This window comes from Bubalus kerabau, chromosome 1 (genome assembly GCF_029407905.1).
Source record: "Bubalus kerabau isolate K-KA32 ecotype Philippines breed swamp buffalo chromosome 1, PCC_UOA_SB_1v2, whole genome shotgun sequence".
NCBI lineage: Eukaryota > Metazoa > Chordata > Mammalia > Artiodactyla > Bovidae > Bubalus > Bubalus kerabau.
Genome location: NC_073624.1, coordinates 207,081,123 through 207,099,508, shown reverse-complemented (window position 1 = coordinate 207,099,508; position 18,386 = coordinate 207,081,123). Strand labels below are relative to the sequence as shown.

General features: G+C 57.2%; 1 protein-coding gene across 1 annotated transcript in view; it reads right to left on the bottom strand.

Moving 5' to 3' along the window:
* Positions 1–18,386, bottom strand: part of UNC5A (unc-5 netrin receptor A) — a 64,749-nt gene that overhangs the window by 4,343 nt on the left and 42,020 nt on the right. Inside the window, exons 2-8 of the mRNA XM_055566687.1 lie at positions 11,285–11,518; positions 5,092–5,235; positions 4,739–4,842; positions 4,380–4,560; positions 2,817–2,981; positions 1,279–1,467; positions 853–1,155 (exon numbers count right to left, since the gene is read on the bottom strand). Of these exons, the coding sequence (XP_055422662.1) occupies positions 853–1,155; positions 1,279–1,467; positions 2,817–2,981; positions 4,380–4,560; positions 4,739–4,842; positions 5,092–5,235; positions 11,285–11,518 (1,320 nt within the window). The remainder of the gene's footprint in view (positions 1–852; positions 1,156–1,278; positions 1,468–2,816; positions 2,982–4,379; positions 4,561–4,738; positions 4,843–5,091; positions 5,236–11,284; positions 11,519–18,386) is intronic.

The following is an 18,386-nucleotide window of genomic DNA, read 5'->3' as shown; positions in this document are numbered from 1 at the left end:
GTGAGGAAGAGCAGAAGGTCAAGGTGACTCCCAGTTTCTGTCTTGAGCAACTCGACTGCGCTGTCCCTGAGGTAGGGAACACGGGGAGGGAGGAGGTTCTGGGGGAGGATGGGAGACAGTGCTGTTTTAGGCACGAGGAACCTGAGGTGCTGTGAGACATACAGATGGAGCTGCCCAGGAGGCAGCTGGGCGTGCGATTCCGTCACCCAGGAGAACCGCGGCTGGGGATGGAGGAGTGGAAGTGGTTTACACAGACACGGGGACTGAGGCCGTGGAGTGGGTGAGATCTGCGGAGAGGGCCTTGGGAGGGGGCTCTGGGAAACACCTGCATTTAGGGAGCAGGCTCCAGAAGCAGCTGGAGGGGGACAAGGAGGTCTGGGCCATGCAGGGTCACTGAAACTGAGGGCATAGAGGATGTCAGGGTGGGAGCGGGCAGTCACACCAGACACCGTGGCTCTTTCTCAGATGTCCTAGGGGTTTCCGTGAGGTGCTGGGTGGAAAAGCCCCTGTCCGGATGTTTTTCCTCTGCTCTCTCTCCACTAGTTCCCCCAGCTCCCTGGGGCCTAGGGCCCAGCACACACAGGCTGGCTGGCTGTGCAGATGAATGGACAGTAATACTGTGTCCTTGGGCAACAGACGGGAGACAGCTCTGGCCTCCGTCTCAGTGCCAGTCCCAGAGACTGGATCCTCACCAGTATTCTGTCCTCCTTCCTTGCTGGGCTGGCCCAGCTCTCACGGTGAGGCTGAGAGGCAGTGGAGGAACGTCAAGGCTGTCCTGCCCTCCTCTAGGAGGGACTCATGCTAGTCTTGCCTCCTAGAGCTCCCTGGGGGCAACCCAGGGGTGTTACCCACCTGTATTAGGGATCATCAGCCGGCCCCCGAGGAAGTTGAAGGTCCCATAGGCCATGTTGCTGGTGCCGCGGGGCAGGGAGCGGAAGTAGTTCTGGGTGGAGAGGCGGGAGACGAAGTCCTCCGCCTCCGAGGTGGGCGAGCTGTGGTGCAGCGTGTGGCGGCCACTGCCCAGTGGGCTGAGCAGGTGCCCGTTGGTGAGCTGGAACTTGGGGCTGGGCCCATCTTGCCGGGGACACAGACTGCCCTGGTAGGTGGTGGTGGTGGTGCTGAGGTCTGGCTGGATGGTGAGCAGATGGGGACTGTCTGCAAGGATCAAGATGGACTCAGAGTGGCACAGGGGCCGGGGGGTGGTGGGGGCAGCCCTGTGTGGGCAACTCTTGGCGTGGAGGCCCCCAGCACGAGTGCGGGGGGGCGGGGTCACCCCACCTGCTTTGCTGGGCTTGATGCTGACGGGCTGGAAGCCTGAGGTGAGGATGGACGAGTCGGCCACGTCCGAGTCCAGTCCCTCCTTCTTGCGGCAGTACACAAGAATGAGGACAAGCAGCAGCAAGAGGAGGCACACGGCCACAGCTATGAGGCCCACATAGAGGGCCACGTCCTCTGGGCCGGAAGCAGCTGTGGGAGAGAGTGCAACCTTGAGAGGGGTAGGGGGCAGGAGGCCAGGAAGGAGAGGTGAGCAGTCTACACTGCAGGGGGATGGGGCCTCCGCTCCTTGGGCATCAGCGCTGGGGGTGGCAGCAAGCAGCATGAAATATCAGCACGCATGCATTCCAGTCCTGCATCTGCCACCACCTCACTGTGTCACTCTGGGCAGACGGCACGCCTCACCGGCTCAATTCATAGTGAAGTTGCTGCTGACAGAGAATGGAGGCGGGGAAGAGCCACTTCCCTGGGTGGCCTGCTGCTACTGCTGCTAAGTCGCTTCGGTCGTGTCCGACTGTGTGCAACCCCATAGACAGCGGCCCACCAGGCTCCCCCATCCCTGGGATTCTCCAGGCAAGAACACTGGAGTGGGTTGCCATTTCCTTCTCCAGTGCATGAAAGGGAAAAGTGAAAGTGAAGTCGCTCAGTCGTGTCCGACTCTTTGTGACCCCATGGTCTGAAGCCTACCAGGCTCCTCCGTCCATGGGATTTTCCAGGCAAGAGTACTGGAGTGGGGTGCCATTGCCTGGAGCCCCGCTAAACTGGTTCTTCTGGGGCCATGGGGCCAGGGGCAGCTGAGACTGAGGGTGAGCGCCTAGGATCCCTCAAGCAGGGAATCTGCTTTCTGGGGCAGGGGGTGGGGGTGAGGGATTCTGCCAATCTGATTCCTGGCCAACCCCTGGACCTGGAGCAGGGATGCTGGGCTCTTCTCCTCTTCTGCCTGCCCCCAATCCCTCCCCTCCCCCCCCACCCCCTGGCCTGGTGCAGGACTGAGGAGAGAGTGATTGACTGCCCGGAGGAGGTGATATTGATTTTAGAAGGGTTTTGCATAATGAAAGAAATGTCCATCAGAAAGGAATTGACACAGATAATTAGGTTTTTAATTGAAAGAATGGGGGAGGGTGTGTTCTAGAGAAAAAAAAAATCCAACAGAGATCTTTAATTGTTAGTTATGGCCTTGTAATTAACAAGCCTCACAAGCCTGGTGTCCCCACAGGACTTGGATGTGCACTTGGGGGACGGGGCTGAGGTAAAACTGTAGGACAGGATGGGAAGGGGTTTGGGAGACAATCCCAGAGGCTTGGTGTGCACGGTAAAACCACTGACGTATGCAAACCTCAGGGCAGGTGTGGGAAGTATTGGGGTGTATGTGGGCACATGTTGGGTGTGTTAGGGATGGGGGTGTCCCCCAAAGGTTCTGAGCTTTGAATAGGAGGTGCAGCCTGTGACAGGGGACTGACTCCCTGAGCCATCACCGCCCCGGGGCGGGGCAGGGCCAATCCCGGCAAACTCAAGAGGGCTCCTGGGTGGAAAGGACTCACTGTGCACACAGAGGTCGCTGGTACAATTGCGGGTATCCAGGTCAGCGCCTTGGCACTCCTCACCTCCGTTGCGGGGCGCGGGGTCTGAGCACTCACGGCTCCGCCAGTGGGTACAGTCGAGCCCACAGGCCGACCACTTGCTCCACGGGCTCCAGCTGCCATCCACTAGACATGAGACAGACACGGACAGAGAGGAGACGGCATGGTCAGCCCAGGGAGCTATAGCCCAGGCTGTCTGCCAGCATGGCCCTGCTGGGCAGCCAGACCTGGTGCAACGCCAGGGCCAGGGCCAAGCCTGCCAGTCTGCAAGCCCTCTGGTGTCCAGCGGGCCTGGATGACGCATGCTAATGACAGGAGGCACAATGACGCTGGGCCTGCTCGGCTCTCCCACACCAGGGGCCGTCCTGGCCCTGGGGCAGTGAGGGCCCTCGGTCGCACGATGACCCCTTGATCCCAGGCGCAGGTGGCTCTGCAGTACCAGGCTGGGCCCTGCCCCACATGGACTGTCCCTGTCCCGATGGTACCTTGGACCCTGTGACTCGGCCCCTCCGCTGAGGCTGAGCCTGCACACAGACTGAGCCCTGCCTCTGATCACACTGAACCCCATCCTGGCCTTGGACTGAGCCTGGCCCTGCGTGCGGGTGGGTGGGATGGAGCCAATGGGGAGCAGGCTGGTGGGCACGATGGAGCCAGGGCACGGAGATGGCGTGGTGAAGAGCGATGCGGGAGGTGGCGGCCGCTGGTACCTGGGCACAGGGTGGCGCAGGCTGTTTTCTGGACATTCTGCCCCTCACAGAAGGCGCCCCCGTTGAGAGGCGCCGGGTTGGTGCAGCTCCGGCTCCTTTTCTGCCAGCCGCGCCCACAGCTGGCGCTGCAGACAGACCACTCAGTCCACGTCGACCACCCACCGTTCACTGGCCGGACAGAGAAGGACTGGGTCAGGGAGCGGGGGCTTCCTTGGACACGCTGGCCCAGGGGCCAGAGCAGGACAGAGGGGCTGTGAGCTGGAAGTGGGCAGGCTGCAGCTGGGCTGAGAGAAAAGCCCTGGAGGGGAGACCACGCTTCTGCCCTTCTGCCCCCTGGGGCCTGGCAGCGCCCGCTCCACAGCCCCTTTCCCGGTGGGCACTGCAGGTGCTCAGGAGAGCCAACCCTAGCTGCAGCTCCCACACGCTCCTCCAACCCAAACCCCAGCCTTTTACGGGGTGACTCCCGCACCCTTCCTTCTGTCTGCTCCTGGGGGTGCCCGGGTCACTCTGCTTCCACCCTGGGGTATGTTGTTTTTTTAGACTTCCATCTTGTCCCTTCATCTCCTCCTGCACCATGTCCCCTGATCACAGGTAAGCCAAGGGATGGTCCGGCCACCAATAACACCTCTGTTCAGAGAGGCCCTTCCACTCCTCAACAGCCACAGCCAGCCCTTTCCCCATCCTTCCCCATCAGGCCACAGCTCGGTCGGCCCGGTCCTGGCTCTTCAGGGAGCCAGCCACGTGTGGTTGCCGCAAAGGCACCCCAGCGCCTCGCCTATGCCCGGAGCCCTTCCACCCCGCCAGCACCGGGGCCCACCATAGACGATGACAGCAGCGGAGGCGCTGCGGCGCCGAGCCACGATGTTCTTGGCCACGCAGGTGTAGTTGGCCGTGTCGGCCAGGCGGGCCTGTCGCACCACCAGGCTGTGCTCCCGCGTGATGTACACATTGGGGTCCATGGATGGGTCCACAAGGTCCTCGTTCCGGAGCCACTCCACCTGGGGGAGGGAGCCATGCCACTGCACCGCCTGACTGTGCTGGCCCTGCCTGGAGCGAGCGTGGCCCCTGGGTGGGGGGGATCAGCCTGGAGGGCTGGGCAGGGCAGGCTGAGACCTGGGAGCACTGCCCACCTGGAGCGGTACTGCCCACCTGGAGCGGCACCGCAGCCCGGCTCACCTCGGCTGGGGGGATGCCCTCCGGTGGGCGGCAGGGCAGCACGATGCCCTGCTCCAGCGACACCTCCTTTGCCAGTGGTTCCTGCTCAAAGTTCTTCCGCAAATCTGGGGGCAGAACAGAAGCGTCTCCCTGGCTGAGTGTCTCACACTGGGTCAGCCTGGCTGACCCTGTCCGCTGGTCCTGCAGAGACCATGGCACAGGCCAGGAAGAAGCGTCCAGTGCCCGAGGGGAACGTAGGGGGTGGCTGGGTGGCATCCGTAAGCACTCCCTCCAGCTGTCAAGGCAGGACCTGAGGATTTCTTATGGGACCTCCTCCCAGGTGACACCCTGAGGCCCCTCTGCCCCGGACTCACAGGCAATGCGGATATAGGCCTTCTGACTCTTGGTGGTGCCCGAGGAGCTCCACGCCACACACTGGCACCAGAACTCCTCCAGCCCGAACACCTTCTCCACCTGCTGCCTCGACACATTGATGCGGACCTCCATGGAGGGCAGTCCTGAGAGGGGAGGGGCGGGGAGCAAGGGCCTGTCTCACGCATAGTCCTCATGGTCCAGTCCCCTGTGGGGTCCCGGCACCACCACAGACACTCCCTCTGCTGAGCAGGGGAGCTGGCAGACACTGCGGGCAGTCCTCTGCCTGGAGAAGGGGCTCCCGGGGAAGTCCCTTTGTATCTCCTGAAAGTCAGGAGTGGGTACTTGGTCACCCAAGGCCTATCTCCCTGGGGTCAAAAAAAGTCAGGAAAGGGGTTTCCTGCTATTTCAGAGACAAAGTCACAGAGGAACCTGGGGCAATGGAGGCTGACCTCTAAAGGACCCCAGGCAGAAGGGGTGAGGCACACAGGCCAGCCCTGGGGGCCTTTGTGGGTAAAAACAAAAGGTAAGGAGGGATCTAGGGTTTCTCTGGTGACTCAGATGGTAAAGGATCTGCATGCAATGCTGGAGATCTGGGTTCAACTCCTGGGTCAGGAAGATCCTCTGGAGAAGGAAATGGCTACCCACTCCAGTTTTCTTGCCTGGAGAATCCCATGGGCAGAGGAACCTGCTGCTGCTGCTGCTGCTAAGTCACTTCAGTTGTGCGACTCTGTGCGACCCCATAGACGGCAGCCCACTAGGCTCCCCCGTCCCAGAGTAGGTTGCCATTTCCTTCTCCGGTGCATGAAAGTGAAAAGTGAAAGAAGTCGCTCAGTCATGTCTGACTCTTAGCGGTCCCATGGACTGCAGCCTACCAGGCTCCTCCGTCCATGGGATTTTCCAGGCAAGAGTACTGGAGTGGGGTGCCATTGCCTTCTCCAATTCATGGAGTCACAGAGAGTCGGACACGACTGAGTGACTAACACTTTCACTTTCACGGAGTTATCTGGCTGGCCTCCTGGGGTTAGTAGGTAGATCCTGATGTGTGATGATATAATAACAGCTATTAACAAGATAATGACAGTGATTATGTAGTATGATAATAGACCCCTGGGGCTTAGACAGTGTTTCCCGAGTGCTGGCTTATCTTCTCCAGTCTGCTCCCTTGGAGGTATTTGCTCCCATTCTGTGGATGAGGAAACAGGCTCATAGAGGCAGTGACTTGACAGAGGCGCACAGGGCTGCCTGCTGTCTGAGTCCAGAATGTGTTCAGGGTTCATGGGAGTAGGGGGGTGGCCTGCTAGGGGTGCCCCTCGTACCAGGAGAAACGCTGGTGATGGGGAGAGACAGCCCACAGAGGGAAAGCTGGCCTGTGATGGGTGTCTGGGACCTTCTTTATCCTGTATGGACTGGGCCCGAAGGATCCCTTCTCAAGGGTGGACACAGTACCCAGCCCCCGCACATCTGCCACACCCAGAACCAGGTGTCGGATGTCTTGGGAGTGTCCAGGCCTCTGAGGACCCAGAAGGGAGGGGGGACCCCAGCCTTCCTCCAGCTCCCTGGCCCTTAGCTGAAACTAGTGTCCCCAGGAGTGAAAAAAGACTGTTTGTTTCCAATTCCTCCTCCTCCTGACCCCAATTTCCCTCGGGTCACTGGCTTATCAGAAAGAGGGAGAGAGGCTGGTGCTTCCATTGTTAACAGAGAAATTCAATTAGGGCTGCCTTGCAGGAGGAGCATCGGCCCAGCTGAGCAGGCAAGCCAGGAGGCTGTTTTCTGTCTTAATTTCTCTAACGTGTCTTTCCCTGACCCTTGCCCAGACCCCTCCTCATGAGTCTCTCCAGCTCCCACACAGGTCCCAGGTTTTCCTATCAGTCACCTTTGTCCCCTTACACCGTGAGTTCTCACAGGAGATGGGTGGGTCACCTCTGGCTGAGGTCACTATCATTGGAGATCCCTCCATTCTGGGCACCGCCTGCCCCATACTCTAAGGCGCTGGATGTGAATGTCCTTAGGGGTGGGGTGAGGGCTGAGCTGAGAAGGGGTCCCTCACAGGGTCTGTGTATAGGACAGGGGCCCTGGGCACCAGCTATCTGTCAAGCATCTGAGAAGGAGCTGTGCCCCTACTTGGGGGCAGAGACAGGGTCCTCCCTCTCAGCCTCTGGGGTTAGTGGTGGGAGACTTGCAGAACATTCTGAACCGGGTGCTTTTCCTCCCTTGGGTGGACGGGTCTATGGAAGGACTGCTCAGTCTCCCAGGGAGGTGGGGGGAGCTCACGCACCACCCAGGCAGCTTAGCTCAGGGAGAACAGCACTAAATTTAAAGTGCTCCTATTTCTTCTTCCCTGTCTCCTCCCTCTTCTGTCCTGCCACCTCCTCCTCTCCTTCTTGCTGCCACAAATGAGGGCCAAGTTTGTCCACGAGCTCTAGATCCAGGCAGCGCCCTTGAGCCCCACAAGCTCTGGGGGTGGGGGAGACCCGAGCCGGCTGGGCCTTGAAGTGAGGGGCTGTGCCCTCCCAGCTGCAGGTTGCCGAGCAGCCGGGCTCCCAGGAGCAGTTTCTGGGCACGGCTGTGTCTGCACCTGCCTGGTAAATGGGAGCAGATGCCAGCCTGGGGGAGGGCGGCAGGAAGGTGGGGTTCCCTGCTGGTCCAGGCCCGGGAGCATGTCGGGTATGTGCAGGCATGTGAGGGCTTGGGTGTGTGGGGAGGCCCTGGTATGTGCATGCTGAGTGTTTCTGGGAGGTGGAGGGGTGGGGGTGGGGGCCTCTGAGGCCATGTGAATGCGTAGGGTACCTTCTTACCAAACTGCTTTTCATAATCAGTTGGTTTGTTTAACACACAATAAATTATATTATACTCCCAGACCAGAGTCCAGTACCTGGTAAATTTCCAACTTTTACACTATCAGTGGGTTTGGGTTTAAGAGTTTTCAGGCTTTGGTCCCTTCCCCCTGGTCCCCTGGATGGGGAATGGGGGCAAGCAAAGGGGAGACCAGATACTCTCTCCTGGAGTGTCCACTCAGCCATCCCCACCCCCATGCAGGGCTCCAGATTTGGGCTGACCTCTGCCTCTGTCATGCCTGCCTGACCACAGCATGCCTGGGTCAGGGTATTGGGTTTGTGTGTATCATGGGTGCCACCCACTGCCTGGGCATCCATTTGTGGGTGAGGGAAACCGATCTCTTTGCCTCAAAGCACTCAGCGGCTTTGGGTTAAGAAGTCAATAAGATCAAAGAAAATTCAAGTGGGCTGGCCATGGGAGGCCTGAGGTTGGAGGCTCAGAGCAGGAGGGGACCCTGGTGGCCATGGGTGGGATGTGTCTCTGTGAGCTCTGCTTTCCGCCTGGCTTGAAGGGAGCAAGGCCATCAGAGCCTGTGGGACTGGCCTGGACTGCTTTGCAGGCAAGAGCCTGGGTCTCACCCAAGCCGTGGATACCAGACCTCACGATGGCAGGAGACAAGGAGGGGTGTATGTGGGAAGCCTGGAAGGACAGGTTGTGAGCAGTTGGGGGCTGGCCTGGAGACATCCCAAGAGGTTCCAGGACAGGCCCTCAAGACTGCAGGGAGACAGGCTATGGTGATTTCTTCTTCCTCACCTGTTCCTTCCCTGGGGGACCTACCTCAGCAGCAGGAGGACTCTTGATGCTGCAAAGTGAGGCAGGGCCCTGGGCATGGGGCAGGAAGACAGGGAAGACCTGGAGCTGGGCTCCAATTGGGTATGAGAAATCTCACAGCTGCCCCCAGCAACCTGCCAGGGGCCCCTCCTCATCCCCATTTTACAGATAAGGAAACTGAGGCCCATGGGGGAAGGGGACCGACCTGCCAAAGAGGCCATGGACCCTATCCATTCCCCTCCCAAGGGTGAGAAGCAGAATTGGATCACTGGCACCAAGAGACTTGCGGGCTAAATTCTTAGCCCCTCACCCAGACCTGGCACATGGCAGGTATTCCACTGACACCTGAGGACTGCAAGAAGGCTGCTGCCAGCAGCAGGTGTGCCTAAGGCCAGGACAAGGTAGGCTCAGGGACTTGGCTGGGGGCTCCTGCTGAAGACCAGCCCCGCTGACCCTTCTAGGGTAGGATGGCATGTGACCTCTATGGACCAAAAGACCTGTTTGGAGCCCTGGATGAGTCAGAGCATCTGTAACACGACAGACTGGCTCTGAGAACTAAATCACATGCTGCCCAGACTCAGGGCTTGTCTGCTCACACCTGCGTTCTTGTGCAAGCTTCTGTGTTCACCAGGGCAGGGCCCCGTCCCTTGGCCTCCCTCTGCCCAACCCTACCTCCCACAGTGCAATGTGGCTGCAGCTTCCTTGTCCCGCTGACCACCCCCTCCACCCCCACTTCTGCTGCCCCAGGCCTGGGCCTCTGGCCAGCCTGCTGTGCCCTGCATTTGTCCTTTGACCTGCTAGGCATTCCAGGTGGTTTTAAGACTGGGGATGGATGGCAGCCCTCACTCCGGAAGTCCTTCCTGGGCTGCCCGGTTTCTTCTGCCTGGAGCATGGGCCACCGCCCTGGGCCTTGGTTTCCTGCCTGCTCCTGACATCACTGTGAGTTGTTCTGGGTGCCCTCTGCTGGCCCTATGACTCAGACCTCACTCAGGTGGCCAAACCCAGCACAGGATCCGTGTGCTCTGTGTCTCAGGCTGGCTGAGCCTAGGTGGGAAGGGGCTCCGGGCTTAACCTGAGGACTCAGCATGTGTTGGGGGCTCCACGGAGCATCAAGGCGAAGTGAAGTCACTCAGTTGTGTCCAACTCTTTGCAACTCCACGGACTATAGCCCGCCAGGCTCCTCTGTCGATGGAATTCTCCAGGCAAGAATACTGGAGTGGGTAGCTGTTCCCTTCTCCAGGGGATCTTCCGGACCCAGAGATAGAACCCAGGTCTCCCGCATTGCAGACAGATTCTTTACTGTCTGAGCCACCAGGGAAGGGGGCCAGAAATGAGCTTAACTGGAGTCCAGTTAGTGAGGAGGAGAGGCTGTTGTCAGCTTCACTGGGCCTGTTCTCAGAGCACAGGTTCCCAAACAATGGCTCTCTGGCCCCATCCCCAGGGCTGGAGGAGGGAAATGAAGGGGCCCACAGAAGGAGCACTTCTTGGGTCTGCCTCTCCTGTCAGCCTTCCACATGGGCCCCGAGCGTCACCCACAGCACCGGTCATGTCACTCGGTAGCTTGAAATCCCACAGCACTGTGACCTCACTTCAGAGCTGAATGGGGGAGGCTCCTGGGTGGCCCCAGTGCCCCCGGCGCCCACTCCATCCCCTTCCCGCTGAGCCCTGACGTGCCTATCTGCCTCCAGGCCTTTGCTGGCGCTGTATCCTTTCCTAGGTCGCCTGGAACACCCTTTCCCTCTTCTTGCCCTGACCAGGGTTACACGTCTCTGCCCCGAAGCGCCCACCCCGGGCAGCCCCAGCTCCCAGGACTCATAGAGAGGTCACTGTGCTGCCCACCCTCTCTGCAGGGTTGTATCTCCAGCTGTGGAGTGGTTGCTTAGGGGGTGAGTGCACCAACAAACTGGAGAAGGCAATGGCACCCCACTCCAGTACTCTTGCCTGGAAAATCCCATGGGCGGAGGAGCCTGGTAGGCTGCAGTCCATGGGGTCGCTAAGAGTTGGACACGACTGAATGACTTCACTTTCACTTTTCACTTTCATGCATTGGAGAAGGAAATGGCAACCCACTCCAGTGTTCTTGCCTGGAGAATCCCAGGGATGGCGGAGCCTGTAGGCTGCCGTCTATGGGGTCGCAGAGTCGGACACGACTGAAGCGACTTAGCAGTAGCAGCAGCAGCACCAACAAACCATCATGGAATTGAGGTCTGTGAGCTCTTCTGTCATCTGGGACCCACTCTTTCCAAACCTTTCTCTGCTGGCAGCACTCACCAGGCAACCAACCCCTCAGATGGAGCGGCCAGGACCTGCCCCACCATCCACAGCTCCCTGGGATATTTTGGTGGTGAGGCTTCCCTTTTACCCACCAAGTGATGAAGTCTGGTGAAGGTAGGCCTCCCAGAGAAGGCCTTGGTGTGTACACAGGGGTCCTGCCCACACAGAGCTGGTTAGTTTCTCCCTGACCTCTGCTCTTAGGTGGGCAGCAGGGCCCCATCTCTGAGCCTCCACTGCCTCGGGGGCTGAGATGCCCCCCGCGAGTCCCCTCCCCCACCACGTCCCTCTTCGCTGGCCCCTTCCTGGCCTTACCGCTGCTCCCATCCGTGCTGCGCTCAATCACGTGGTCCACCTGGCGTACCCACTCCCCGTTGCACTTGAAGAAGATCTGCGTGGCGGGCGTGGCCTTGCACACCAGCAGCACCGGCTTGTTCTTGACTATGTACACGTCCTCGGGCTCCACCAGGAAGTGGGGAAGCAGGTCTGGGTTGGAGCCGGGCACCGGGTTGGGCACCGGATTGGCCACTGTGGCACTCTGCTGGGCACCTGTGGTAGGAGCAAACAGGGCCGGTGAGTCGGGGGGTGGGCTCTGCTGGACTTGGGGGCCCTCCTGGTGCCACCTGCCTGCTCAGGGGCCAGGGCCAGGCCATGAGGAGACACCTGTGGGGCCAGGCTCTGCCACTTCCAGTCCAGTGACCTGGGCTGCTTAAGTGGGCCCCTCACCAACCCTCAGTGTAAAACGGGAGGAGCAGCAGCCCTCCCCACCTCTCCAACCCACACCCGCCCCCGACTTATGAAGACCTGTGGAGACCTGAAACCAGACAAAGGCGAAAATGCCAGCCTGTGGCGATTGTCAGGGCTCATTACTCCCCTGGTAGAAGTTCAGAGATCTGGGGAGGTGCCAGGGGAGAGCTGGAGGAGGCAGAGGGCCCCAGCAGCCAGGGCTTAGGGGTCAGGAGTCCCTTCCTCTGGTGCCGGGCTGCCTGGGGGGCTGCTTCTGGCTTGCTCCCCATTCCTGGCCCCTGCACTTAGTAGGAGCTGAGAAAATAGCACGTGAATGAAGCGGGGGGAGGCTGTGGCAGGTTCGGATGTGAAGGGGCGCTGGTGGCAGTGTGACAGGTGAGGCCCCTGTAGTGGGGAGGGGCGAATCGGGGTGAGCCTGGGCTGCTGGGTGGTGGGTCTCAGGCGGGGTGTCTGGGAGCCTGAGCCTAAAGTCTCACTCTTTAAGGAGAACTGAACATGGGTTTCCTTCTAATTTTAACTGAGAACCACAGCTATCCCACAAGTCATTTGTTGCTAATTACACAGGTAATTGGCTCTGAGGCTTTGGTGGAAGTAAAACCCTCAGCAGTCTGCTCCCACAACAGGACCCGGGGAGGGTGGGGAGGGGTCGGGGGCAGAGTAGCCTCAGCCTCCACACCCACCAGACAGGCCCCCTGACGGCCGGGCCTCTCTCTCGGGGCTGCAGTCACTTCCCCCAAGATACACTCCCAACCGACAGGGGCCTCTGGGCATATGGAAGGAAATGCTTCAGAGACCCTGCTAGGGTGACCTTGGGTGAGTTACCCCTTCTGTGGAGGTCCTGTCTGCCCACTGCAGGTCTGGAGGTGCCTCCCGCAGTGGCTTCCCAGCTCCACTACCCTCCTCACCTGCAGCCCCAAACCCATGGAGGGCTTCTAATGGGTGACCTGGCTCTTTGGGCCCAGGGGGCATCCACACTGCTTTTTCTCTCTTGCTGGCACAGGGACCCTCTCTTTCCAAGGAGGGATCCCCTGCACTCAAGACTGTGATTTTGGGGAGGGGATCTGTGCCTGGTCTGTAGGCGCCAAGGGGGTGAGCTGGGAAAGTCTGCAGAGGCTGAGAAACCTGCTGTGACTGCCCGTGACCCCCACTCCCCCAACCCCAGGCTGTTTCTCTGCCTGCAAACTGGGGTGTGTGTGTGTGTTAGTCACTCAGTCACGTCCGACTCTGTGACCCCATGGACTATAGCCCACCAGACTCCTTTGTCCATGGGATTCTCCAGGCAAGAACGCTGGAGTGGGTTGCCATGCCTTCCTCTGGGGGATCTTCCTGACCCAGGGATCGAACCCGGATCTCCTGCACTGCAGACTGATTGTTTACTGTCTGAGCCACCAGCAAAGCAGGGAATGGTACCCAGTTTTTTGGGCTCGTGAGGGGGAAAAGGACAAAGGCACAGTGCTCGGTCGATGTCAGTTGCTATCCGCACCCAGAGCTTTTACACGACAGTGGCAAAGGTCTCCAGCTCCCTCCCAGCAATCTCTTCAGGGATGAGGGCTGACGAGGAAACTGAGGCACAGAGCTTGCCCCCAGTGTCTGCAGCAGTGGGCTCATCCACCTCTATCCCCAGCCTGTTCCCATGCCTCCGTGCACTTTGTGCTACACTGCAATGAAGGCTAAGCTGCCTGGAACCACACTTGCAGCTGGGAAGACAAGCTCCTTTGGCCCTGCCCCCACCCACTCCTGAAAAACCTCCATGGGGCTTGGCCAGTCTGCAGGTGTGTTTTAGGGTGAGGGAGGTGGGGGATGCTGGCAAATGGAAGGAGCCCTCCAGATACTTTACAGATGTGGAGTCTGAGGCCTGAGGGAGAAGTCACTTACCCTGTCTTCCAGTTCAGCCTTGGGCTCTGGGGGGCCACATCCTGACCCTTTGATGTGACATTCATTTGTCACTCAGCAGCCCTGACCCAGGCGGCAGGCTCAGCCAGGGTGAGGCTGAGTTGTGCTCTGGTTTCCCAAGGTCTGGCGGGTGAATAGGAGGAGGGACCCTGAGGAGGGGCGCTGTGGGTCAGGAGCCTCTCTAGATACCTACTGGGGAAGACAGAGCATCTCTGTAGACCCCCGGGCCACACAGAGCACAGCCCATGGAGGTGGGCGGCAGGCACCACAGGCTCCAGAAGAGACCTGAGCAGCAGTTTCTGGGCCTGCCCATGCCCCGCCTTGCACAGGCTCGATGTGATGGCCCAGGTCTGCCTACTGGCTCAGAGCTGGGTGTGCAGGGGTCCTGGCTGGGGAAGGCGCGTTGCCCCCCAGCTTCCCTATCGATCACTGCACCAAGCACTAGTCACGTCAGCCGCCCGCTGAACCCAGCACAATCCCTCATGTCTGCATTTAACTGCTAATGAAAAATAAATGTACTGTGACCAATAAGGGACATAGCTCACTTCTCCCGGGCCTCCGCCACGCCACGTGGGCACGGTCTCCCCTCCCCACCCCCCGGTGGGGCATTTATTAGATGGACCCAGGGGCCCCCTCTAGGTTGCATTATGCCCTCTGGCAAGGACACTGTAAGGCCATGGGTGGGGGTAAATTCAGCCCCTCTTGGGGCTGCTGGAAGCTTCCTGGGTGGTCAGAGCTGGTTTCCCCTCTGTCTGGCCCCAGAGTGCACTACGTGACCTCCACCCTTGTGGTCAGCACTTGTGATCTGCCTTCCCCCCTCACCAGTCCAGTTAGGTCTCTCTCCTGGACTAAAGCCAGGTAAGAGCCTTGGGTCTCTCCATCTCCACATCGCAAGCCACCAGCACGAGTGATCTTTGCCTTTGACGTGAAACCGTGTATTTGCTCAGGGTCATGTGCTATATGATGCCTTCAAAAGGGCATGACTTCATGTGCCAGCTTGGATGGGAGCAGAATTTGGGGGAGAATGGCTACATGTATATGTATGGCTGAGTCCCTTCACTGTTCACCTGAAACCATCACAACATTGTTAACCGGCTATACCCCAGTACAAAATGTATGTTTTGGTGTTAAAAAATAAACAAACAAAAAAAGGCATGACTCCACTCCCTACTGCAGCCTTCCCCCTCTGCTGGCACTCTCCTAACTTTTCCTCAGGGCCAATTCAATTCACTTCTTCTGAAAGAGGACTCCCCCACCTGGCCGATTTCCCCGCTTCGCCTCTAGGACCCATCCTCACTGGAGCTGTTATCCCAGGAGAAGCAAGTGTGTGGCCGAGGCCTCCGTCCCCACTCCCAGCCTGTCCTTCTCTGGTCCCTGCCACCCAGCTCAGCCTGCCTAGTGCCGGGGAGGGCGAGTGGGGATTAGGATTTGGGTACCCACTCCTGCTCCCTTCTGACTGTGAGGTGATGAGCACGGGGAGGAAGGCTTTCCCAATGCAGATGCTGGGGCTGTGGGACCGCAGGCAGGGGCAGGGCCCGCCAGCCTCACCCCCCAGCTCTCCAGGAGCTCCACCTGCCACACTGTGGCCAGGCCTCTCCTATTTGCCCAACCACCCTCTCAGAGTTCAGTTGGAAGACTTCTTTTACTAGTGGATCCCTGATGGGCTCTTGGTTGCTGAGAACTGCAGATGGGGCTTTACCGATGCTCGGGCCTTGAAGTGGGAACCCCGCTTCCAGTGAGCCCTGGGGCTGGCCGGCTGGCCACCATGGATCTCAGGAGGGCTACCTGTCATTGGCCCAGGCAAGACCTGGGCTCCTGTCTGAGCGAGTTCACGGTCCAGTGGAGGAGGCAGCATGCCCAGTCCTGAATGTGGCACATACCCTGGCGTGAGGCTCAGGGGACAGTGTGGGCACAGGAGCAAGTCGATGAAGAGTATGGAGCCAAGAAGGCATCCTGGAGGAGGTGGCTTGTTGGCTGAGACTTAATGTCTGGGTGGGGGAGTTCCCAGATGGACCTCATAGGGCCTGCCCACTATGGCCCATTCCACTGAAGGCCTCCCCATCCAACCCTCTACAGCCATCCTGCCTCCCTCCACACATTCCTCAGCGGGGAGATCTCTGCATTGCCCTGCACACAGCACCCCAGAGGCTTCCCACTGCCCTCCCAACAAACTCCAAGGACATATGCCTGTCCCCTCTCTGACTTACTCCTACTAGTCTTCCCTGCACTCCCTCTGCTCTGGCCATGCTGCCGGGCTCCCAGTCCTCACACAAGCCCAGCTGCGTCTTGCCTGACAATTTCTGCTGTGTCCTCCTAAAATCCTTCTCCTCCTGGCCCGGTCACTCTGGGCTCTGCTCAGACCTTCACAGAGGAACTGCCCCAAGTCCTCTTCCCTTGGTGCCCTTACACCCACACTTTCTGAATTAGCACCCCTATAACCTGCTTCTTTGGGATTTTCTTGATCACTGCCTCCTGTACAGTGTTACAAACTTCCATCCATAGTTCTTCAGGCACTCTGTCTACCAGATCTAATCCTGTTAATCTATTCATCACCTCCACTGTATAATCATAAGGGATTTGATTTAAGTTGTATCTGAATGGCCGAGTGGATATCTCTACTTTCTTCAATTTAAGTCTGAATTTTACAAAAAGATGCTCATGATCTGAGCCACAGTCAGCCCCAGGTCTTGTTTTTGCTGACTGTATAGAATTTCTCCATCTTTGACTGCAAAGAACATAGTCAGTCTGATTTTGGTACTGACCATCTGGTGATGTCCATGTGTAGAGTCATTTCTTGGGTTTTGGAAAAGAGTGTTTGCTATGACCAATGTGTTCTTTTAACATTGTATAGGAGGCAGTGACCAAAAACATCCCAAAGAAAACAAAACGCAAGAAGGTAAAGTGGTGTCTCAGGAAGTTTTATAAATAGGTGAGGAAAGAAGAGAAGTGAAAGGCAAGGGAGAAAGGGAAAGATATACCCATCTGAATGCAGAGTTCCAAAGAATAGCAAGGAGAGATAAGAAGGCCTTTCACATGAACAATGCAAAGAAATAGAGGAAAACAATAGAATGGGAAAGACTAGAGATCTCTTTAAGAAAATTGGAGATATCAAGGGAACATTTCACGCAAAGATGGGCATGATAAAGGACAAAAACAGTGAAGACCTAAAAAAAGCAGAAGAGATTAACAAGAGGTGACAAGAATACACAGAAGAACTATATCAGGAAAAGGTCTTAAAGACCTCATAACCACAGTGGTGTGGTCATTCATCCAGAGCCAGACATCCTGGAGTGTGAAGTCAAGTAGGCCTTAGGACGCATCACTATGAACAAAGCTAGTGGAGCTGACGGAACTCCAGTTGAGCTACTCGAGCTCCTAAACGATGATGCTGTTAAAGTGCTCACTACATATGTCAGTAAATTTGGAAAACTCAGCAGTGGCCCCAGGACTGAGGTCAGTTTTCATGACAATCCCAAAGAAGGGCAATCCCAAAACTGTTCGAACTACCACACGATTGTGCTCATTTCACATACTAACAAGGTTATGCTCAAAATCCTTCAATTTAGGCTTCAACAGTCCATGAACCGAGAACTTCCAGATGGTCTCGGACTTAGAAAAGGCAGAGGAACCAGAGATTAAATTGTCAACATTCATTGGATCATGGAGAAAGGATGGAAATTCCAGAAAAACATCTATTTCTGCTTCATTGACTATGTTAGAGCCTTTGACTGTGTGAATCCCAACAAACTGTGGAAAATTCTGAAACAGATGGGAGGACCAGACCACCTTACCTGTCTCCCAAGAAACCTGTATGCAGGTCAAGAAGTAACTGTTAGAACTGGACATGGAACAATGGACTGGTTCCAAATTGGGAAAGGAGTATGACAAGGCTGTGTACTGTCACCCTGATTATTTAACTCATATGCAGAGTTCATGCATGGTACATCATGCAAAATGCCAGGCTGGATGAATCACAAGCTGAAATCAAGATTGCTGGGAGAAATATGAATAATCTCAGATATGTAGATCACACCACCTAATGGCAGAAAGTGAAGAGGAACTAAAGTCTGTTGATGAGGGTGAAAGAGAAGAGTGAAAAAGGTGGCTTGAAACTCAACATTCAAAAAACTAAGATCATGGCATCTGGTCCCATCACTTAATGACAGATAGATGGGGAAAGAATGGAAACAGTGACAGACTTTATTTTCTTGGGCTCCAAAATCACTGGGGATGGTGACTGCAGCCATGAAATTAAAAGATGCTTGCTCCTTGGAAAGCTGTGACAAACCTAGATAGTGTATTAATAAGAGACAACACTTTGTCGACAAAGAGCCATCTAGTCAAAGCTATGGTTTTTCAGTAGACATGTATGAATGTGAGAGTTGGACCATGAAGAAGGCTGACTGCCAAGGAATTGACGCTTTCGAAATGTGGTTCTGGAGAAGACTCTTGAGAGTCCCTTGGACTGCAAGGAGATCAAACTAGTGAATCCTAAAAGAAACCAACCCTGAATATTCATTGGAAGGACTGATGCTGAAGTTGAAGCTCCAGTACTTTGGCTACCTGATGCAAAGAGCCGACTCATTGAAAAAGACCCTGATGCCAGGAAAGATTGAAAGCAGAAGGAGAAGGGGACAACAGAGGATGAGATGGCTGGATGGCATCACCGACTCAATGGACATGAGTTTGAGTGAACTCCAGGAGTTGGTGATGGACAGGGAGGCCTGGTGTGCTGCAGACCATGGGGTCGCAGAGTCAGACATAACTGAGTGACTGA